We start from the raw sequence: 24,268 nt of genomic DNA, 5'->3' as shown, positions 1-24,268 counted from the left end.
CACAGTAATCAGATTTGCCAGGAAATAGTAGTCAGAACAAAGTGAGGACCACACATACTTTCAGATTTTTAACAGAATAAGCATAAGAATATCTCTCTCAGTGCACACAAGATGCTGTGCTTCTTTGCCAACACTTACAATAATTTAAAATGCAAACAGTTACAAACATAATACTGATCACTGCCTTATAGCAACTTTGCACTAAATCATACTTGACCTTTCATTTTGACAGTTAAATGGTTTATCATTTTAAACTTGTTCATATAAATAATAAATACAAAATAAGGCTCAGACAGGGTTAACATTATACAAAAAAATAAAAGGATTAGTGGAATGATGTATCATTTAGAAATTGTGTCATGAATTTGCCTCTGAGATATGGAAGGGCTAAGTTTATTAATTGCTTTTAAACTTAAATGGCAGCTGCTCTAAAGGTTCCCATGAAATCAAACATGAAATAGATTTGGTTCAGGAGAATCCTCTGTGGACTTGACCCGAAAATTCTATTTTTAGCAGGCAGTGAGCAATCTGGAACCGCAGGCAATGCGTTTTACTTTTAATTTGTGTTCTATATATGTATAAAACCAGTTACTTATGGGATCAATCAAACAGAAGGTTATTCCTTAAGAGACATTTTGGTTTTCAGGTAACTAGAAACTACAGGGCCCTGGTGCTAAAAATTACCCGGGGCCCCCAACTTCAACAGCTGGTCTATGCCATCATTGCCCCCAAACAACTTGTCTGTGCCTTCTTTGTCCTTTGCACCTCCTTCCAACATACTCTAGCACACATATGTAAACAAACACACACTCCATCTCTGCCCACCTACACATCCATGCTCACACACGTGCACAATTGCACATCCATGCTCACACACGCGCACAATTGCACATCCATGCTCACACACGTGCACAATTGCACATCCATGCTCACACACATGCACAATTGCACATCCATGCTCACACACGTGCACAATTGCACATCCATGCTCACATATATGTATTTATATATATATAAATACTGTGCAAAAGTTTGTGAAAAAATGCTGTAAAGTATACTTTCTAAAATAGACAGGGTAATAGTTTATTTTTATCAAAGTGAGTGAACATCTAAATTAATATGTGGTGTGGCCACCCTTTGCCTTCAAAACAGCATTCATTCTTGTAGGTACACTTGCAAACCGTTGTTTCAAGAACTCAGCAGGTAGGTTCTTTCAAACATCTTGGAGAACTAACCACAGTCCTTCTGTGAATTTAGGCAGCCTCACTTGCTTCTCTCTCTTCATGTAATCCCAGACAGACTTAATGATAAGATCAGGGCTCTGTGGGAGCCATACCATAACTTCCAGGACTCCTTACGTCAAAGTTAGTTCTTAACAACTTTGGCTGTGTGCTTGGGGTTGATGTTGCTATGCTGCAGAATTAATGTGGGGCCAATCAGATGCCTTCCTGATGCTATTACATGATGTCTAAGCAGAGGCGTATATAGGGTATGGCAGCCATGGGCGCCATCTCAAGGGGGGCGCCGGTGAGCGGCTTTTAAATGCCGTTTTTTTTGATGCGGAGGAGAGAGAGGGGCGCCTAGAAACCGCTCGGCGTCCCTCATTCTCCTCCACGAGCCCTCTACCCCCGTCCCGGTGCCGGCATTTCATGCAGCGCTCAGCATGAAATGCCGGCACCAGCTAGCGGCTTTTAAACACTGATGCGGAGGAGAGAGAGGGGCGCCTAGCAACCGCTCGGCGCCCCTCGTTCTCCCCCGCATCAAAAAAAAGAAGACAGCGTTTAAAAGCCGCTCGCTGGTGCCCGCTGCTTCACTGCTGGTCGCCGAAATATGACGTCATATTACGGCGCTCAGCAGTGAAGCAGCGGGCACCAGCGAGCGGTGCAGGAAGACAGCAGCATCGTGCTCCCGTCGCTGGACTTCAAGGTGAGAGAGGGGGAGGGAGAGGGGTTAGAAAGTGATAGGGGAGGGAGAGGGGGGTAGAAAGTGATAGGGGAGGGAGAGGTAAGTAAAGAGTGTGCATTAGTGTGTGGATGCATTGAGTGAATGAGATAGAGCATGAGTTAATATGTGAATGTATTGTCTGAATGAGGGAGAGCATGAGTTAATGTGTGGATGAATTGTCTGAATGAGGGAGAGCATGAGTTAATGTGTGGATGCATTGAGAGCATTAGTTAATGTGTGGATGAATTGTCTGAATGAGGGAGAGCATGAGTTAATGTGTGGATGCATTAAGTGAATGAGGGAGAGCATGAGTTAATGTGTGGATGAATTGTCTGAATGAGGGAGAGCATGAGTTAATGTGTGGATGAATTGTCTGAATGAGGGAGAGCATGAGTTAATGTGTGGATGCATTGAGTGAATGAGGGAGAGCATGAGTTAATGTGTTGATGCATTGAGTGAATGAGGGAGAGCATGAGTTAATGTGTGGATGAATTGCTGAATGAGGGAGAGCATGAGTTAATGTGTGGATGCATTGAGTGTTTGTGTATCATAGATGTATAATTGTGGAAGGGCAAAGATGGCACTAGCAGGAGGTTTGAGCCTTGGGGACCAAGATGGCACAGGCAGGGTGTATATGGGACAAAGATGGCACTGGCCGGACTGTTTGGGGACAAAGTTGACTTGTGCTGGGCTATTTGGGGACAAAGATTGCAAATCTTATGTGTGTAATCTGGGTGCTGGTCAGGTTCTATGTGGGCAGTGTGGACGCCAGGGCTGGCTTTGGGCTGTGCAACCTGTGATCTATGCCTGTAATTTAAGGGGTTTTAAATATACCTTTAATGCCGTGTTTTTATGTGAATTCTAATTGATCTTTACCTGCAAAGCTGGGTTTTTGTGTTATTCTGTAGATCCATATCTGCTATGCTATGTTTCCATACATTATTTATGTGTACCTGCAAATACAGGGTTAATATGTCTTATTCAGTTGATTTATACCTGCGATGCTACGTTTCATATATTTATTGTATACCTGCAAATACAGGACTTGTATGTCTGATTCTGTTTATTTGATATATACCTTCAGTGCTGAGATCACAAGTGAATCTGGGTTTGTGTGTTGATCTATACCCGCTATCGGCAGCAGGGACTAATATTTTTATATATATATATATATATATATATATATATGGGCAGCAGGGGCTAGTAAATGGGTTTTAGATATTTGGACAGGGGCGCAATTTCAGTGCTTGCCATAGGCGCTATTTTCAGTAGATATGCCTCTGTGTCTAAGTATCTTCCTGTACTCAGCATTGAGGAGACCATTAAGTTGACCAATTTCCCAATTCCATTTGCAGCCCCAAACTTTCAAGGTACCTCCACCATCTTTCACTGTTGCCTGAACCACTCTGCAGCCCTTCGGTGAGCAAACTACCTTCTGCTACAGCCATTTATTTCAAGTTTTGGTTCATCAGTCCAGAGTGCTTAATGCCATTTTCTGCACCCCAGTTCCTGTGTGTTTGCATCGCTCATTCTTGTTTCCATGTAGCTTTTTGGCTGCAAGTCTTTCATGAAGACCACTTCTGACCAGAGTTCTCTGGATGGTAGATGAGTTGTACGAGAGTCCCACGGTTTTCCGCCAGTGCTGAGATTATGGCATTGCTGGATGTCATCGAATTGCTAAAAGAACTAAGGGTGATGTGTCTTTCATCTGCTGCACTGTTTACTTTACCAACCACTGCGTCTACCATCCTCAGCATTACCTGTTATTGTGATTCTTCTTCAAAAGGAACCACTGCCTTCATTGTTCTGTCTGAGAGAGATCTTGCTGATTGAGTATATCTACCTTGTATGTTTTTGCTATTCTCAGTCTTGCCATGGTGTATGATTTTTGACATTAATCTGCTGTTAGCAACCTCATCTTGTTAGTTAGTTTGACCTGTCCTCAACCAGTTTTATTTCTCTTACACAGCTGTTTCTGTTTTAGTTGAAGATTGTGTTTCAAACTACAAATTTAATGATCATTAGCCTGTTTGTTATAACTGTTTAATCATACACAAGTGCAAGTATACTAGAAGAACTGATGCTGTTTTGAAGGCAAAGGGTGGTCATACCAAATATTGATTTGATTTAAAATTTTCTTCTGTTCATCCACTTTGCATTATATTCCATGATATAAATAACTATTAATAAATAAGTATTAACATGTCTATTTGTGAACGTATTCTTACGTTTCACACCTGCCATTACTTTTGCACAGTAATCTATATATACAGTATAAGAACCCTTATCACCCTATTTAAAAAGCTTTTAAAAAACAGTCATCTCTCTGGTTGCATTTCCTGATAATATAAGTTTTTAAAACTATACCTTATTAAATACTGTCCTTATTGATGAAAACGCCTATTATTGAGTGCTTCAGCATATATTATAATTCATTGATTTATATCGTCTGGCCATAATCTTCTGCTCTGTACGAGTAATCAGGACATAACAAGCAGTATGTCACATAAGAATTTTGACTTATCTAAACAAAGATCAGGAGGGCCCTGACTGAAAAGGCTTACACTAACTACTGTAATCAATGGCAGGCTGGCCCGGGGAACATAGTGGAACAATCCCCATAATATTTATTATTGTTTATATTTTATCATTTACAGTCAGTTTGATCTACCAATACATTTATGTCATTATATAAACAGTATTGTGAGTGTTATTTACTACACTGCAATACACTCATACTTGCCAACAAACACGAATGCCCTGTTGGGTGGTGCTAGACAGTGCCACCCTCTGGCTTTAACTGTACCCACATACCTAGGAGGATGACATGCTTTGTAAAAGTGTAGCATTTGAGCTCATAGTTGAGAGGTATAATGTTTGCAAAGTAGTAACTAGAAAAAGTCTGCAGGGTTTTCCTTTGCTCAGTAGATAGAATCAATAAAAATAAAAAAAATAAAAAATGCGCAAAAGTAGAATTACAAGCTAGCAGAGGTTGCAAGAAATCAGTCATTGCAGAACTGCTGAAACTGGTCTTGGTTGTCTGTGCTAGTGTCACAGAGCAGGGTAATCAAAATCCGTTGGTATACAGGAATTAATGGGTCAGGGATTGATGTTTTGGGACAACACTGAACAGTGGTATTATACACTTGGATGTACTGCTATTATTTTGCCATTAACAACATGCTTTTTAATACATGTCATGATTATGGCTCAGACAAGCTTTTAATTACCAACCTATGCGGTGCTGAGACAAGCATATGCGGTAATCTCACACAAAGCTGAAATGAATCCTTTTGCATTGCAACAGTAATCATTATACAGAACAGCTATGTAGTTTCAATTATTAATTTTGGCAACATGTTTTCCCCCAATGACAATATATAGTGCTGTGAAAAAGTATTTGCCCCTTCCCCATTTATTCTATTTTTGACAGACAATGTGAGTAAATACAAAATGCAGCTCCTTCATTTATTGAAGGTAAAGGGTTAATCAAAACCTGTTTCACTCATGTGAAAAGTAATCCCCCCCCCCCCTCTAAACCCAATAACTGTTTGTGCCACACTTTGCGGCAACAACTACAATATAACATTTGAGATAACTTGCAATGGGTCTTTAATATAGCTGTGGAAGAATTCTGGCTCACTCTTTTTGGCAGAATTGTTTTGGTTCATGCCACATTGGAGGGTTTTTCGAACATGAACTGCCTTTTCAAGTCAGGACTTTTTCTATGCCACTCCAAGTGGCTTGCAAAGCAAGCAGATCCCTTCTTGCCGAAAAAAAACTGCCAATGTTGGCCCTCCATAACGAAAAGTGATGTAAGGAAGTTGAAATCACAACTCTTCCGCCACACTGGCCATTTAATAAACAAACCTGTAAGTTAGCAAACCAGAGGCATAGTTTACTGAGAACTCTAAAAAAACATAGATCCAAACTTGCTGTTAGGGATCAACACAGCCTTTGCTCCAAACTAGGCCTTTGCCTACTTGCTACAATGGTTATGTAGTAATGGCAGGATGTACCTGGAGAGATGCAGTAGAACACAGAGAAACTGCAGTGATGGAATAACCTTAAACAAGGCACACCCACCTTCAGACTGAATGCCCTCTGCTTTTCTCCTATCTTCTTGCGTGAAGCATGACAAAAAGTTCAATGAGAATGTCTCTTGAATAGGCAGTCATTGAGTACTTTTAATTACAATACCCAGCCAAGGGCATAACATACGTAGATAGGAACATTCTACAAACTACTCCATATTTCAATGGCTCTCTCACAAGAGCATAGTCATAGAGTGAATAGCCTGGTGTATGTGTGTGCCTGGGTCTGTTAGTTTCTGTGTATGTGGGTATGTTAGAGCATGTGCCTGGGTATGTGGATATGTAGGTGTGAGTGCCTGGGGATGTTAATTTTGTTGTAAGTGTCTGGGTATATAATATAAGTGCCTGTGTGTATTAGTGTGTGCCTTGTGGTGTGTGGGTGTGTGAGTGTCTGTGCTCACATTCATGCTTACACACCTTTACACACATTATTTGGACCATCCCCTTGGTAAGACTTCTGGTCCAGCCCAGGGAGGTGGGAACACAGTTGAAAGAAAGATGTGTTGCATGAGGGAGTGAGTAAGTGGGTAAGGGAGGGAGTATGTACTCATGTTAGAGAGAGAGAGCGTTTGTATACATGTGTATAAGCATGAATTTGTATGTCTGTGTGTGCGCATAACTGTGTATGTGTCTCTTAGGGAGTATATGTAAATGTGTGTTACTGTATATGTGTTAGTGTGAGTGTGTATGAATAAAATTGTGTGTAAGTATGTGTTCTAGTGTATATATGAGTTACAAGGAGGCAATGAGGCCACTTGGATTTATATGCCCCCCCCCAGGACCAGTAGGTGCAGCCCTTCCCTGATTTTCTCTATTTATTTTTTTATACCCTTCTCCTCTCTGTTTTCTTCCCTTTCCACTTTTCTTTCGTGTCTCTTCCATCATCTTTCATTCCGCGTTTCTTTTAACTCCCTGTCCCCTCTCTTCTTTCTCTTTTACCTTTTTTCTCTTTAATCTCATTTTCTCTGGTCTCCCTGTCTCCTCTGAAATAAAAAGTTATTCCCATACAATGCCTTAGTGGAATATTATCTCCCAGATGTCTATTTGTTCTCAAATTTCCTTTACCTTCTTGTGTTTACCTGATGGTGTTTATCAGGTAAACACAAGTTGGTAAGGGTTATAAGTCATGAAACCACATAGACATTGCAATCATTACTGGTGACCAAATTATCACACTCAATTTTGTTTGGCCTACATTGCTCTTTACATATTGTTCATGTGTCTGTCGGGATCAATTTTCCTTTACCAAGCCTACAGCTATAAATTTGTATTGAACCGAAACCGGAGTCACTGAATCATCGTCTCTGGTTATGTCATTCTCCACGATTCAGTTTTAAAGAAATAGCTTTGTCATCAGACACAAAACTGTCAGGCCAATCTAATTTACCCATTTATCTACTTGTTGCAGCACCACCTCATTTTATTTGCTTCTTGGCATTTTCTTATGTTCAAAGAAAACATAAATCAGTATTAAATATTTATCTTCTTTCACATGATGTCTGGGGGCCCAAATGTCATGGTATCCTGTCAGGTCCGTACCTTGCCTCATCCTCTGGCGCACCGTGGCTCACTGCTCAGCCTGCATCATCCTCACTCCCGCGGGACGTGTACTTCTTTGGTCGAGAACTGCCTTGTTTGGCATCTCGCCTGTGGGTGGTCATGTGCGCAATGCACGTTGTGTTTTAGACTCTCGGATGTGTCAACGTATGTGCAACTAAGAGATCTGACGCTTTGGAGTCTATTCTGTGGACCTTTATAAGCCTGCCCTTTTTATCATGCTGGTGCTCAGTTATACTCATACCTAGGAACTTCTGGAGCCTTCCCTTGCCGGATGCAGCCAGGACTGCCCACTAACGTCAGCGGGCAACACCCCCATTTAAAGGAAAAATGGGTGGGGAGCAGGGCGTGTCAAGACCCCGCTCCCGCAACCCGGTGGATTCGGATCTTGACCCGGAGGATTAAGGTCTTGACCCGGAGAACCGGTGCTTCACCCGGCAATCTCAGGGTCAAGGGGAGGTATGGTTATACTGTGCATCCAGAGAGGCAAGTTGCTCTCTGGCACTCCCTGTGTCCCTGCATTTATGCTGATGTCTGGCCTCCTGACTACTGGCTTGACTAACATTTATCCTGACCTCTGGGATCCTAAATCCTGGCTGGGCAAACATTATCCTGATCTCTGACCTCCTTATTTCTATATCATTTGTGTTTGTGACTACTCCCAAAGAGTTCTGTTTCAACATCAGGCCTTCCCTATACCTGGGTTCCACATCAGTTTGAGTATGTTTCCATCTACCTGACAACAACTCATATATATTAATTTTCACATGTTTCAAGTAGGATCATTCCTGCAAGGGAATTTCCCCCTGTGGTATTGCAATGCAAGTAATGCACTGGAGACTTTTTGCTCCAGGGCATGAATATTCTATTCTTTTGTATATCTAACTGCACTCTAACGTCTTCATGTTTAACTTACTATTAACCATAGCATTAAGGTACTTGTTATACAGCCACTAAGTAATGTGCACCAGATAAGTACATAGATTGTTGCATATGGTCTTAAGACTACTTATCACATCAAATTTGTCCCTCTAGTTACACAGTGCTCAAGAAGTTAAGTTTGTGTTCACAACAGAAAATATAATCTTATACTGTGTTAGATAACCGTTGTTTAAATGAAGAGCTTTTTTAGCTTTGTGGTTAAGATAGCAGCCAAAATTCAGCATGGGCAATTATGTAAACTTTTTTCTTTTTAACTGTTAAGGAAGTAATTTTCCAATGCTTACTTTAAATAAAAGATTTGCTTATTTGCTTCCTTAACAGTCAAAAGGATAAAATCTATTTTAAGAGCCGAGTTTCTACTGCATATATTTTCGTATGTTAACCTATAAACAGCATAAATCAGTTTATTTAACATAACAGTGTATATAACAGTAAAACATAATATTTGGGTAAAGTGCCAATTCAGCTTTACGTCTGTTTGCAAATTAAACATTTTAAATACGCCAGGAAATTATTATTACAATTATAATATAACGTGATTAATAATATAAGTGCAATGGTTGTTATATGCTGATGCTTTTCTGACCTGGCAGATGTATATTACAAGATCTTGCTCTTCAAAATGTCTCCCTTTGTTTTTCCAAAGCAACCAAAGGGAGGCCAAGGAAATCAGAAGTGCAACAAGTCCAGCAGAAGTGCTGAAAAGAAAGATTAAACTTGAATTAGTTTACATGAAAGAACCAGACAAATAATAGTGTGCTAAGACTACTTTTTTAGCAACTAAAACATGTTAGCTTTAAGGCACGCTCTCATTGATTTGGAAATGTTAATTGCAGAAATGTATAACATTTGCAAATCTGGTAAATCTGCTTTTGAGAGTTATGGTTCCAATGAGACATGATCATTCTGGATGATAACTATGGATTTGGAAGTCCACGAAGCTCCCCTCTGCTCATTTTTATTCGAAAATATATATTCATAGAAAGTGTGTTTGTTATTATTTTTGTTATTTATTTGGAAGGGGCTATGACAGTTGTACACCCTCTTCAAAGTATATGGTTTTACATATCAGGACATAGTAACAATCATCTGTTCCTTAAATGGAAAAAGCCGTGTTTGAGAAACTAAGTACACCTTATGATTCAATGGCTTATAGAACTTGAAGTAATTGTTTTCTATATGACTTTATCTGTCTCCATCGTTTTGGATGAATTTTGTCCCACTTCTTTTTACAGTGCTGCTTCAGTTCATTGAGATTTGTGGGTATTTCTTTATACACAGCTGTTTTAAGATCCCGTCACAGCATTTCAACCAGGTTGAGGTCTGGGCCATTGCAACACCTTGATTTTTTTCTTTTTCAGCCATTCTGTTGAAGATTTGCCGGTGTGCTTAGGATCCCTGTCCTGTCACATAACCCAATTTTCTGCCAAACATTAGCTGTCAGACAGACAGGGCTGGTGCAAGGATTTTTGCCACCCTAGGCAAAACATCATTTTGCCGCCCCCCGGCTCCACCCCCACAAGCCCCCCCAACTGGCTGACTTGCTCCCACTCCTCCCCATAGTGACCAACAGCTGCGGCTGCGCTTGCTGAATGACCTAATTTGCACCTAATTTGCCTATAGGTGGTGCCGGCCCTGCAGACAGATAGCCTCACATTTATCTCTATAACACTTTCGTATACAGAGGAGTTCATTTTCGACTCAATGACTACAAGGTTCCCAGGTCCTGTGGCTGCAGTACAAGGCCAAATCATCAAAGCCTCCACACAACTGTGCTTGACCGTTGGTATGGGGTGTTTGCGTTGATATGCTGTATTTGGTTTTCGCCAAACATGATGCTATGCATTAGGGCCAAACTTTGGTCTCATTTAAAAGGACATTGTTCCAAAAGTCTTTGGGTTTGTTCAGATGCAACTTTGCAAACCTGAGCCATTCTATTTAGAGAGAAGATAATGTCTCCTGGCAACTCCTTAAAACATTTGAGGCCAGTCTGAGATGTATCCCGTGGCTTTTTTTGCAATTTCTCTGAGCATTACACAGTCTGACATTGGGGTGAATTTGCTGGGATGTCTACTCCTGGGTAGACTGGCACCTGTCTTGAATGTTTTCCACTTTTGAATAGTCTTTCTCACTGTAGAATGATGGATTTTATTTAATTGTTTGGAAATGGCCTTATAAGCCTTCCCAGATTGATGGGCAGCAATACTTGCTTCCCTAAGATCATTGATGATATCTTTCTTCTTTTGCATTCTGTTAACACACACCTTAATGCTCCAGAGGTGGTCACCCTTTGTGGTAATCAATTAAGGGCATTTTGATTTTGAAGCAGCTTCCATCTTGATTCCTATGGAAGCAGTAAGGGTGTACTTAGTTTTTCACACATAGCTTCTCAAGTTTGTTTTTATTTTTGTCGAATAAATCATGAAAGGGTGTAATATGTCATGTGTTGTTGTTTATCTGAGGTTGTATTTACCTGTTTTTTAGACTTGCTATGAAATAAATGATTCTTATTATATTCTTATATTTAAAACCATAGAATTCAAAGAGGATGCACTTTCTTTTTCACATGACTGTACTTCATAATCTTTGATCTTCTCATGTAGCATGCAGGGACAGTAAAGTGTTTTTGTTTTACTTGTGGTAACCAGCCTCTGCACTAAGCTGCCAATTCTATCCTCCATCACAGCTCATAGACAGAGATTTGATACTATTTATGCTCTAGACAACACAATCTTAGAGCCTCAGCATCAGCAAGAGTTCAGATCAGGGCTTGACAAATTTGTTGTAAATCTAGGCGCCAGGTAAAAAAGTTAGGAGCCAGGATTTTTTTAAACTAACAGTTGGTTAGGAGTGATCGGATCATCATCAGCCCACTTACTAAACTCACAGCGTTTGACCTGGAAGCACCCTGGACTTTCAGGTCAGTGCTGGTTTTTTTTTATTATTAATTATTTTTTTTTAACTCTTTCGATGCTGATGTTCCATTGGAGCACAGCATTGACTGATATTTAGTCCCCACAAGCTTGTGGGGAAAAATGTTAACCCCTGCAATGCCACGAATGTGTCATACACAAGTGTGGCATTGAAGGGGTTAACGCTGCACTGTCGCTCTCATGGAGCGATCAGGCAGCAGGGGGGTGTTGGGGCTGGTGTCCACACTCATGTGGAGACCAAAGAACCTTCTCCCCTGTCCCTGAAGCTGCCTCTGGCAGGGACTCAATTGCTGGTCTATAGACCAGCCATTGCAGGGAGGGGAGTCTTTGATGACTGCTGTAGGCTTCCATGCCTACAGGAATCATCAAAGGGCTTGTGGGGGCTCGTTTTTGCTGTTGCTGGTCTTCCAGGCAGACCACCAGCAGCAGAGCCCCGTACAAAACGGGAATGAACCCCTAAATCGCGGCATTGAAGGGGTTAACGCTGCACTGCCGCTCTCATGGAGCGATCAGGCAGCAGGGGGGTGTTGGGTCAGGTCCCCACACTTGTGTGGGGAACCAATCAACACTCAACCCCCTTCCCTGAAGCTGCCTGTGGCAGCTGATAACACGATTGCTGGTTTTGCAGCAACCGCGTTTTCAGCCTACAGAATCACTCCGTGGGAGGGATCTCAGGCTCGGGGGCGGGCTCTGAGTGGCTGTGCTGTCTGCCCAGACTCCTGGGCAGACAGCAGCAGCAGCGCCCCCGTGTGGTTACTCAGCCTCTTACATCCACATTTTTTTATGGATGTAAGAGGCTGACAAAACCTAGGCGCCAGGACAAAATTCTCTGGCGCCTGGCGCCTGGGATTTGTCGAGCCCTGGTTCAGATCAAAGTAAGGATGAAGAAAAATAATCAGCTCAGCAACTGATAAACAGCACCCCCCACCATGCAGACAAAAAGGAGGACCATATGGATAACATTGGAATTGTGTCTATGGACCATTACATATTGTAAATCTATCCCATGTTTTATCCACATGACCTACATGTGTTGTCATTCAATAAATATACTTGATATCTAACAAGACTATTTACTTCCCAATTTGATATTTAATAATATTGTCACAGCATCAGGTTATGCAACATAACCAAAAAGACTGGTATAAAAATGCCATTTAACACATCAATGCACATCTAAAAACAGTCAAGCAGTCAATAGCTTTTTCTCCTTATATTTTACTTATAGCAGGGACACGGAACACTAGGTTTTGTGTAAGACATTTGGCCAAATCCACCAGCAACTTCAACATCAACATGCCAATGTTTGACTAATCCTCAATACAGTATACCTCCCAATGACATAGATGTTTGCATATATCACATCATTATCCTGGCACTTTACAGCAATAGGTCAGCCACACAGGATTTAAAGTCCTAAATAATTTCTTAAACTAAGCTCGCCGGTCAGGGGAGATCCTGTGATATCTCCAATTGGTCCATAATTATCCCTGTTGCAACACTGTGCCACAGGAACGGCTCTTGAACTTGATACCTTTAAGTTAATTAACACAAGGTATTTACAAATAGAAAGTAAATTCTTTGTAGAAAAGGACAGAGTTTTCATTCAGTCGGTAACATAGCATGTACAAGTACTATTTATTTTTTCATATTTAATCAAAACTAGGATTGAGAAAAAAATATTTTGTTTTTATTTCCATTTATTTGCCAACCTACCACCCAGTTATGCACATCTGCCCCCCAGATATGCCTTATTTCCCCCCTATATGCCACTCTGCCCCCGTGACTTGTCCCCCGTTCTTCAGATTCCCTGGTGTCTAGTGCTGCTGCTGTCAAACATTTACCGGCTGCCAGAGAGGAGGATCCAGGTCCCCTGCAGTGCTGCGGGGGATCCTCCTCTCTGGGAGCCGGTGAACGTAGGGGAGAATAAGGCATATCTGGGGGGCAGATGTGCATAACTGGGTGGTAGGTTGGCAAATAAAAGAAAATAAAAACAAAATATTTTTTTCTCAATCATAGTTTTTATTAAATATGAAAAAATAAATAGTTTACATGTGAATTAATATTTACTAACAATAACTTTTTTCCTATAGGGTAGTCTTATATTCAGGCTTTTTTTGCCCCTAAATTAATATTCAAATTTTTGGGGGGGCGTCTTATAATCAGGGTCATATTTTAATCACGCAAATACGGTATGTAGCATCTCTTTCATGAAAAATTAGTATTCCCAGTACAGCACATTTTTATTTCCCTAAACAGATCTCGATCTGTGAAATGTAATTAGCTGTACATACAACTTAGGTGAATATTGACTGTAACAGACAAAGTAAAAATGGCTTAAGTTAAGCATTAAATAGGAAACATTTCAAACATATTAAATCATAGGAAAAGGAAATATAAAACATTTTAAAAATACAATTTAGAATGATGTATTCAGAGTAGTATTTGGATAATTATGGCCTAAGCTTAATTGAGAAATACAGGTATATTGTTTATCTGAGATGCCATATAATCAAGCAGCTCACTAGACTTAATAACCAGATGATGTATATTAAAATATTTCCATCATCTATTCATAAAGATATAAGCTTCATCATTCCCTGTGCTGGTCCCAAAAGGAATATATAGTATTTTTAGGTTCCTATTCCTTTGCATTGCAATAGGGCTGCAACTAACTATTGCTATTATTTTCATAATCGATTAGTTGGCCGATTATTTTTCCGATTATTCCGATGAAAAAATAAATGTAATTTTTCGTTTATTTATTTTGTTTTGTTAAAAACAAACAGCAGAATAAAAAAAAAACCTGCCCACCCCACCAGTTATGCACATCTAAGCCCAGGCTTGCCACACTGCCTCCCAGATATACCTTATATCCCCTGTATGCCTTATACACCCAGATATGCACTCCACCCTCCCAGATATGCCTTATATCCCCTATATGCCTTATACCCCCAGATATCCCACTCTGCCCACCTCAGACATGCCTTATACCCCCTGATATGCCTTATACCCCCAGATATCCCACTCTGCCCACCTCAGATATGCCTTATACCCCTGATATGCCACTGTGCCCCCAAATATGCCTTATACCCCCCTTTATGCCATAGTGCCCTCTGATATGCCACTGTGTCCTCTGATATGCCTTATACCTCCTGATATGCCTTATACCCACTATGTATATGCCTTATACTCACTATGCCCTATACCTCCAGATATGCCACTCTGCCCCCCAGATATGCCACTCTGCCCACCTCAGATTTGCCTTATACCCCCGATATGCCACTCTGCCCCCCAGATATGCATTATACCCCCCTATATGCCATAGTGCCCTCTGATATGCCTTATTCCACAGATATGCCACTGTGACCCCCAGATATGCCACTGTGTCCTCTGATATGCCTTAAACCCACTATGTATATGCCTTATACTCACTATGCCCCCCAGATATGCCTTATACCCCAGATATGCCTTATACCCCTATATGCCATAGTGCTCTCTGCTACGCCTTATACCCCAGATATCCCACTATGCCCCCCCAATATGCCTTATAACCCTCTATATGCCACTCTGCCCCAGATATGCCTTATACCCCAGATATGCCCATCTGCCCCAAATATGCCTTATACCCCTTTTATGCCACTGTGCCCGATATGCCTTATAACCCCAGATATGCCCCTCTGCCCTCAAATATGCCTTATACCCCTTATATGCCACTCTGCAACCCCCCCCCCCAAACTAACCCCCATGCTCCTGACTTCTTGGTGTCTAGTAGGGGAAGCCGTTGAGTGTCTGCGAGATGCACGTAGACAAACCTCTGCGTGTTGTCTGCGCGCCTCAGGGACCTGGAGGAACATCCAGGCCCCCTGCAGCGCTATGAGGGATCCACCTCTCTGCAATGCGGGCAGACAATCTCCGCCTCTACTGGCCAGAACTTCGGCCAGGGCTTCTATGGTGGAGCACCGGAAGGAAATGTCATGCTGGTGCTCCATCATAGAAGTCCTGGCGGAAGTGGAGGACAATAGCGGAGGATGCACGCTGGCTGTCAGAGAGAAGGATCCGGGTCCCCGGCAGCACTGCGGAGGATCTGGATCTTAGTGTTATTATCCGACCTCTGAGGTCGGATTATAAGACGCAGGGTATTTTTCAGTGCATTTGCTCTGAAAAAAACCCTCATTTTATATTTGACAAAATCAATTCAACTAATCGATAATGAAATTCGTTGGCAATGATTTTCATTATTGATTATCGATTTTATCGATTAGTTGTTGCGGCCCTACATCGCTATTTACAATTATATTCATTTAAATCTACTGTACCTTATTATCATTGCAACTCTCTTTTTCAGTGCCATTAACACAGTTAACAAAAAGATGTAGAATAACATTTTGGTTGTTAAATAGTATTCATGATCACAACTGAATCTTAATGGAAATAATAGTATTTGGAGCTATTCTGATGCATACCTTGGATACCACCTATACTATGGCAAATCCAAATGAACACAGTGGTTACAATGCCACATATCACTAAGGAATGGATCAGATGCACAAGTAAATCAGTACTGAACAGCACCATGTAGTTGTAGTTTGACAAGAGACAACACTAAAATCAAGGTGATTTTATGAGGTGCAACAATAAAATGGGGACATTCAACTGACATTCCCCAAAGCCTATTTATCTTGAAAATGAGACTTTGAAGGTTAACCTTGATAAATTTCACTTGGGCATTAATTTGCCACATCAGGGCACTGAGCTGATGCATAAACCTGCCAAACAATCTCGTATTGGCTTTCAAAAAAGCTTTATAGTAAATACCTATTCATAAGCAGGCTGAATATGCCAAACTAGAAATGGATATCATCTTGCCGCAAAGGGATTTTGACAAAATAAGAGATTAGACAGAAGAATGGCACAAAAAATAGGAGTGCACAACCTAAAAAGCATAACTAATTCAGATTCCAGAGTTGCTGTTAGAATAATAATGACTGATAAGCACACAAAACAAAAAAAAAATTCAGTGCATGACCAGTGAATAATAATGGAGATTATGCCACATTATATGGCCATATATTGCTCAGCCCACCACTACAAATGATAGATGTATTTAAACACAGGAAAACTTAAAATTATTCATTTGGAGAGGAAAAACAAGAATTCTAATTAAGAACGGAATGGTTGCTTATTGGACACATCCACTACGGAGAAGAATCTGGGAGTACTTGTCAACAATAGACTTTCCACCTTTGCAATTGCTGCAAAATACATCAAGTTGTTATCCTATATTACCACATCCTGAAAATACATTACAATTTTTCACTGGCCTTCTGGCAAATTCTGCATATGCCTGGCCAAAAGCTACGTGAGTAGAAAAAATAATTAAATCATCAGACAGCAGTGAGACTGGAAGCACCAGGACTGCGCAACCAGCTCTACTTCCTTACATTCACTATTTCCATTAGATATAGTACCGTATTGGCTCGGATATAGGCCGCCCCCGTATATAGGCCGCACCATAAAAGTTTGGTGCTTTTTTAAAGAAAAAGTTTTTTTCTTTAAAAAAGCACCAAAAAAACATGCTGCCACTCTGTCTCCCCCCCCGAGATATGCTGCCACTCTGTCTCTCCCCCCCCGAGATATGCTGCCACTGTCCTCCCCCCGAGATATGCTGCCACTGTCCTCCTCCCCCCCGAGATATGCTGCCACTGTCCTCCTCCCCCCTCGAGATATGCTGCCACTGTCCTCCTCCTCCCCCCCCCGATATATGCTGCCACTCTGCCCCCCCCCCCGACTTACCAGAGGAGACTCCCGGGTGTCTTGCGGGGCTGGCAGGGGACATCTACGCAATACGCGTACACAACTTCCGGTGCCGGCACTCAGCTGATGTGCCGGCACCGGAAGTTGTGTACGCATATTGCGTAGATGTCCCCCGGCGGCCCCGCAAAACACCCGGGAGTCTCCTCTGGTAAATCTTGGGGGCAGAGGTAAAACGCATAGTGCGGACGGTCACCATCCGCACGATGCGCTTAGACAACCTCCCGTGCCGGCACCCCCCCCGTGGAAAGTGCTGGCGTGGAAAGTGCCGCTGCGGGGGATCTGTATACTAACCCTGCCCGGCACCCGGGACTGCATGTTCTGGGCGTCGGGCACTAGACCCCGAATATAGGCCGCACCCCCACTTTAAAGACTTAAAGTGGGGGGGAAAAGTGCGGCCTATATTCGAGCCAATACGGTATATACAATGTCCACAGTCACAGAAACTTTTTTTTATTTAACTCTGCTAACAAAGTTAATTGTTGTAAGCAGATCTGATATCATAGCTGCAAAATATTAATCTGTATACCAAAAAACGAAATTAACATTTAATGAGAAAAAACCCCAATGCAAGTAAGTGGTAGTTTCAAGCTTTGGGATTCAGTAACGTATTTTGACCAGATGTAATAAATCCACTTTAAATCATTGTTCCATCACATTTTCCTTTTAGATGCTTACCTATCTCTAATCTAAAGATGATGTACCATGATGTACCTGTATCTCTCACCTAGCATCCTATCCAGTTTATGACCACAGATTATGTTGTGGGGCACACAGCCTCCCCTCCACAGCCACCCTTTTTTTATCCAAAGCAAGATCAAGCAGACCTAAAGCAAAGCACCCACGACTACTATATAAAGCTATTACCATTGCAAAATAAACAGTATCCGTATTCAAGGCCAGTTGAACTAGCAATGCTCTACCCCAGTAAGCAAAAGCATAGTCCAAATGATGAACGGCAAAGCATGGTGGGAGATTAGTGGCCTTGGAAAAAAGCCTAAATGTTTAGTATGGGCCAAACAATACAGAACTTTCAGAGTGGAAGGTGGGAAAAACATCCTGTTTGCTGCTGAATAAAATTTGAACTGTGTGGTTGCGTTCATGTGATGAGACGACCACATGAGAGACTAACATCACAATGCATAAAACCTACCATTAAATATGGTGCACAAAATATTAAGGAGTGGTGATGCTTCGCCTATTCTGGAGTTAGTGGTTTGCACAGGATCAACTACATTTTGACCAAACAGACATACCACTCAATTCAACAGAAGCATGCCATTGCTTCTGGATTAATGTTTTATAGATGTGGATTAATTGTCCAGCATGACAATCCTAAACACACATCGGAGCTGTGTTTAGGATTGTCCAAGGAAGGGCAAGGAGTGTTAATTTCCATGGCTTTCCCAAAGCAGTCACAGACCTCAAAAAAGAATCACAGACCATTCGAAAGGGGAAACTGAAAATGTACCAAGACATCCTTAGAGACTCTCTGGGATAGAAAAACAGAACTTGACATCAGATAAGAACCATTTGGCCCATCTAGTCTGCCTGTTTTTTTGTTAGACCTTATTTTTTCCAAATCAGCAACAAGTTCCATGGTAATGTATTCTATGTGTTCTAGTAATGTATGTCTACTATTCTCTGCAACCCATCGTATAAAAGAAAAAAAGGACTTATTAAATCATTTGCAGATTTTCTTCCATCATTGGGATGCTAAGGGTGTTTTTTATTTATTAATAATAAATCTTATCCTTTGTTTACGAAACTACAACCAACACTTCACAGTCATGCGACATTATCTGGATATTACAGATGTTCACCCACCTACATTGTCAATGAAGAACAGTTAACACAACCCTAGAGAAAAGCCTTTATTTTCAGAGAAAGCCTGACTTTACTATCATATGTTTAATCTACGTGCTGCCAGTATTCTCCAGTTAATTTTTTCATCTGTTAACTGCATGGTTCCAGCCGTGTTTCTGCAATCTATTCATCACTTAAGTACATTATTATAGATTTTATTTTTGTTTTGATTGTTACGCTTGAAGCACTAACAGTGTGACAAAACAGACTTTTAAGTTAACTCTTCTCTTACCAAAACCGAATAACATGCATGGTTTGCATGGTTGCATGGTTATGTAAAAAGGCCCCTGTCTGATTTTCGGGAATTGTTGCATAATTTTGATCTTGAATTCAGATTTAATATTAGACAAAAATATTTTTGATACTTCTGTATTTTATTGCTAAAGGAAATGTATACAATATCTGCACCCAGTGTGAAAAAGGAATCACCCAGGCAAAAAAGAACTTGAAAGTACTAATCACAATATATATATGTTTCAGGCAGGCGTAAAAAAAAAAATCTAAATCAAATCTAAATCAAATCAATACTTGGTGTGACCACTCTTCAAAACAGCATCAAGTCTTCTAGTTACACTTGCACACAGTTTTTTAAGGAACTCAGCAGGTAGGTTGTTGCACACAGTTCTTCTGTTTATTTAGGCAGCCTCACTTGCTTCTCTTTTCATGCAATCCCAGACAGACAGATGATGTTGAGATCAGGGAGCTGAGGCGGCCATGCCATCACTCCCAAATATCTTTGTTCTTCTTTATGCTGAAGATAGTTCTTAATGAATTTGGCTGTATATTTGGAGTCATTGTCATGCTGAAGAATAAAGTTGAGGCCAATCAGATTCCTCCCCAATGGTAATGCATGATGCATAAGTATCTACCTGTACTTCTCAGCAATGAGGAGACTATTAATTCTGACCAAATCCTCAACTCAATTTGCATAATTGCAGCCCCAAACTTGCAAGGAACCTCCATCATGCTTCACCTTTGCCTGCAAACACTTTGGCGAACAGTACCTGCTGCCATTTTCAGCACCCCAGTTCCTGTGTTTTTGTGAATAGTTGAGGTGCCTGGTCTTGTTTCCACATCAGAGGTATGGCTTTTTGGCTGCAAGTCTTCTACGAAGACCACTTCGTACCTGACTTCTCCAGACAGTAGATGGGTGTATGTAGCACAACAATAGTAAGGAAGGAGATTTCTGCACAATCCAGCAAATAAAGGTGCAAACTCCTCAATGTGCAAAAATATTTATTTATTGCAAGTTTGTAATCCACCGGAAAGTCCACAGCAGTTGTATATCTTCCAGGAGGTGCCCAAGGAGGAAGATGCCCAGGGTGACCTAAGCCTATCATGTCTGCACATTGTTGATGATAATAATGGTAATGTGTAGGGCTGAAACAACGAATCGATAAAATCGATAATAATCGATAACGGAAATCGTTGTCGACGATTTCCGTTATCGATTAATCGAGTGATCGATTCGTTGTTGGAGCACTCGGCTCCTTTTACTTACCTCCACGAGCGTTCCCCGCTTCTGCTACATGCTCTGCAGTCTCCGCCTTCTTTTAGTTGCGTGACGGATGTGACGCGTTCCGGAGGTAAGTATTCTTCATGTCTGTGCGAATCGCTCTGTGCGAGTGGCTCCATTCGCACAGAGCGATTCGCTCTGTGCGAGTGGCTCTGTGCGATTCGCTCTGTGCGAGTGGCTCCATTCGCACAGAGCGATTCGCGGGGGTGGGGGTGGGGTTTCAGGGGATGCAGGGCAGAGTGGGGGTGGGGGGGCAGGGCAGAGTGGGGGTGGGGGGGCAGGGCAGAGTGGGGGTGGGGGGGCAGGCCAGGGTAGGAGACTGAGTGCAGGGCAGAGTGGGGGTGGGGATGAAGGGCAGGGTGTGAGTGTGGGGGCAGGGCAGGAGACTGGGTGCAGGGCAGAGTGGGGGTGGGGATGCAGGGTGTGAGTGTGGGTGCAGGGCAGAGTGGGAGACTGGGTGCAGGGCAGAGTGGGGGTGGGGATGCAGGGCAGGGTGTGAGTGTGGGGGCAGGGTGTGAGTGTGGGGGCAGGGTGTGAGTGTGGGGGCAGGGCTGGGTGCAGGGCAGAGTTGGAGACTGGGTGCAGGGGCACAGTGCAAAGTGCTGGGTGCAAAGTGCCAGGGCTGGGTGCAAAGTGCTGGGTGCAAAGTGCCAGGGCTGGGGCAAAGTGCTGAGTGCTGGGTGCAAAGTGCTGGGTGCAAAGTGCCAGGGCTGGGTGCAAAGTGCTGGGTGCAAAGTGCCAGGGCTGGGTGCAAAGTGCTGGGTGCCAGGGCTGGGTGCAAAGTTCTGGGTGCAAAGTGCCAGGGCTGGGTGCAAAGGGCTGGGGCAAAGTGCTGAGTGCTGGGTGCAAAGTGCTGGGTGCTGGGTGCAAAGTGCTGGGTGCAAAGTGCTGGGTGCAAAGTGCCAGGGCTGGGGCAAAGTGCTGGGTGCAAAGTGCCAGGGCTGGGTGCAAAGTGCTGGGTGCAAAGTGCCAGGGCTGGGTGCAAAGTGCTGGGTGCAAAGTGCAAAGTGCTGGGTGCACAGTGCAAAGTGCTGGGTGCAGGGTGCTGGGTGCAAAGTGCTGGGTGCAAAGTGCTGGGTGCAGGGTGCCAGGGCTGGGGCAAAGTTTCTTGAACAGTAATAGTCCACCTCTTTTCAGAATGTTTGGGGTTATTTTGTTTCATAAATATTGTGTTTGGGTTCTTGTACTTTGAAAATATTGTTTTTTATTACATCATAACAAAATAAGAATGTTAATGTAAATTTTAAGTTGTTTTTTAACATCCAGTTCATTAAATTATTTTAAATAAACGAAAAATTTGCATATTGTTTTTTTTTATCCGATTAATCGATTAATGGAAAAAATAATCGGCCAACTAATTGATTATTAAAATAATCGTTAGTTGCAGCCCTAGTAATGTGGACTATGCCCTGTCTGGTTTACATGTCAGTGTCGTTGATCCAGTATTGGCTCCTAAATGTGATGTCTTTTGGGGGCTAACACATGGAAAAATATAAGCGAACCAATAGAAAATCTGCTTAAATAGGAATACCCACTCTGAGATCTCATCAGGCAGTGAAAAAAACAGACAGGAAGATGTCTATGTCTGTGGCTATTTCAGTTTCCCAGGAAGTAGGCCTTGATACAATTACATCTTGCAGCCTTTCAAGTGTCTCTAATTTCACATCACCAATGGCCTCTGAAACTGGGGTCAATGAAGATAATCTCTTATGTCTAGATAATGAGTTACATCAAAATGACAGTAACATTTCTAATGATAGATTAACATTTAGAGATGCATGATATCTAAAAGATTTGGAGGGGCTCCCAATGAATCAACTGGACTCTAGTGGTCCGCTTAGATATAATCCGAATTTTAACGATCAATCCACCTTTAATTTTTTTCTTTTTAAAGCATTTGAGGAAAATGACAATTTCTCTGGTGAAATGATAAAAATATACTAAGTCAGAATATGGACACAGAATACTATCGCAAAGAAGCACAGTGATAAGGTATGTTAAGTATGCAACTAAATTATTTTCGCAGGCTCTTTTAACAGCTCAGACTATGGGCAAATGTAGAGGTCAATTAGTAACAAGGACCTGAACAATACAAAATTACAATTGTATCATGTCTAAAATTTACAAGTCACTGATTAACCCACCTGGGTGTCCAATTATTTCAATGGGTTAAGGATTATCTAATTGGTGGTTCATTTATATTTTGACCACCACCCTCATTTTTTGTTGATGTGCAATTATTATTTAATATTTATTAAATAATTATTTGTATTTCCTTATTATACTGATCTGTTGAATGTCAATTAATAATCACATATCTGAATTGATATGCTCTTTATTTCTCCAATTGCATTAACATCCAAAGGATGTGCCATATTACACCACAAGTGAGACTAGCCGTGGACGTTAGGAAGCAATCAGCAATTGCTTCCTACGCTTAATTGGTGTTGCTGACATGCCTCAATATGGAGACATTCAGCAACACAATCTCCCTACCCTGAACACCTTGTGATTGCTCCGAATAGCAAGTACAAGCGTCACCTACAAGATGGCGGGGCCAACTGACAAACAGGTACAGGTACTGCATTCAACCATGCAAGTCAATGGAGCCCTGCTCACTAATCACAGTGTGATTAGTAAAATAATAAAAGCTAAAAGTAATTAAAAAAAAATAGCAAAAAAAAAAGAACAGTAAGATTTTAAAATAATCCCACACTGATATACCCATCAGGGGAACCACCCAGTCCAAATATATATATATAGACATTTACATGGGCAGAGACTGATCAATTCCGAAAAAAGCACACCTCAGAAAGGTGGCATTTTACCTCCCAAATAACTCGACAAACACATGCATGGGGGTATCACTGTACTCAGATGTTGCTGAACACATATAGAGGTGTTTGATATACCAGGACCCATACCTGAAGTAAATTATGTGTGGAGAATAAAAATACAAATAAATTACTACCATAAAGCTTGACAAAGTCTGGTAGATGTAAAATGTATGCACAGCAAAAGTTAAAATACCAGCATTTGAAATACCCTGGGTTGTCTAGTTTTCAAAAATAATAATTTGATGGGGTAAACTGCCCCGCAAGCAACCCAATAAACCAATGCATGGGGAGTATCACTGTACTCAGGAGATGTTGCTTAACAGTGGCATATAAAAGGAGCTGTAAATGCATACCTGAAGTAAAATGTGTGTGAAGAAAAATACAAAAATGTACTACCATAAAGTTTGACAAAGGCTGGTGGTACAATTGGTGCATGGAAATTAAGTTAAAATACTAGCATTTGAAATAGCCTGGGGTCTCTAGTTTTCATAGGTTTGGAGGTGGTAAATTGAACTGACCAGCTTCATAGATGTCCCAAAAAGGAGATTTCAAGAAAAAAAAGCCTCTACTCTCATTCAAAAGCAAACTCAACAGATATCAACAGATATTAAATGAACACCTGGCTGCCCTTTGTCAGAAAGCTTAAAATGGGCCATGGTTGGATCTTTCAGCAGGACAATGATCCAATACATAAAAATCAACAAAAAATGGTTTACTGGTCATAAAATGAAGGTGCTACCATGGTCATCCCAGTCCCAACCTCGA

At 41.6% G+C, this 24,268-nt stretch overlaps 1 protein-coding gene across 1 annotated transcript in view; it reads right to left on the bottom strand.

Moving 5' to 3' along the window:
* The window catches only part of LOC149302544 (GPI ethanolamine phosphate transferase 1-like), a 130,394-nt gene that overhangs the window by 36,889 nt on the left and 69,237 nt on the right, over positions 1-24,268 (bottom strand). Inside the window, exon 18 of the mRNA XM_089482227.1 lies at positions 9,124-9,235. Within this exon, the coding sequence (XP_089338353.1) occupies positions 9,124-9,235 (112 nt within the window). The remainder of the gene's footprint in view (positions 1-9,123; positions 9,236-24,268) is intronic.

This window comes from Sceloporus occidentalis, unplaced genomic scaffold, assembly GCF_023333645.1.
Source record: "Sceloporus occidentalis isolate IW3139 unplaced genomic scaffold, rSceOcc1.0.p SCAF_18, whole genome shotgun sequence".
NCBI classification, from domain to species: Eukaryota; Metazoa; Chordata; class Lepidosauria; order Squamata; family Phrynosomatidae; genus Sceloporus; species Sceloporus occidentalis.
This window is presented reverse-complemented; position numbering and strand designations above follow the sequence as displayed.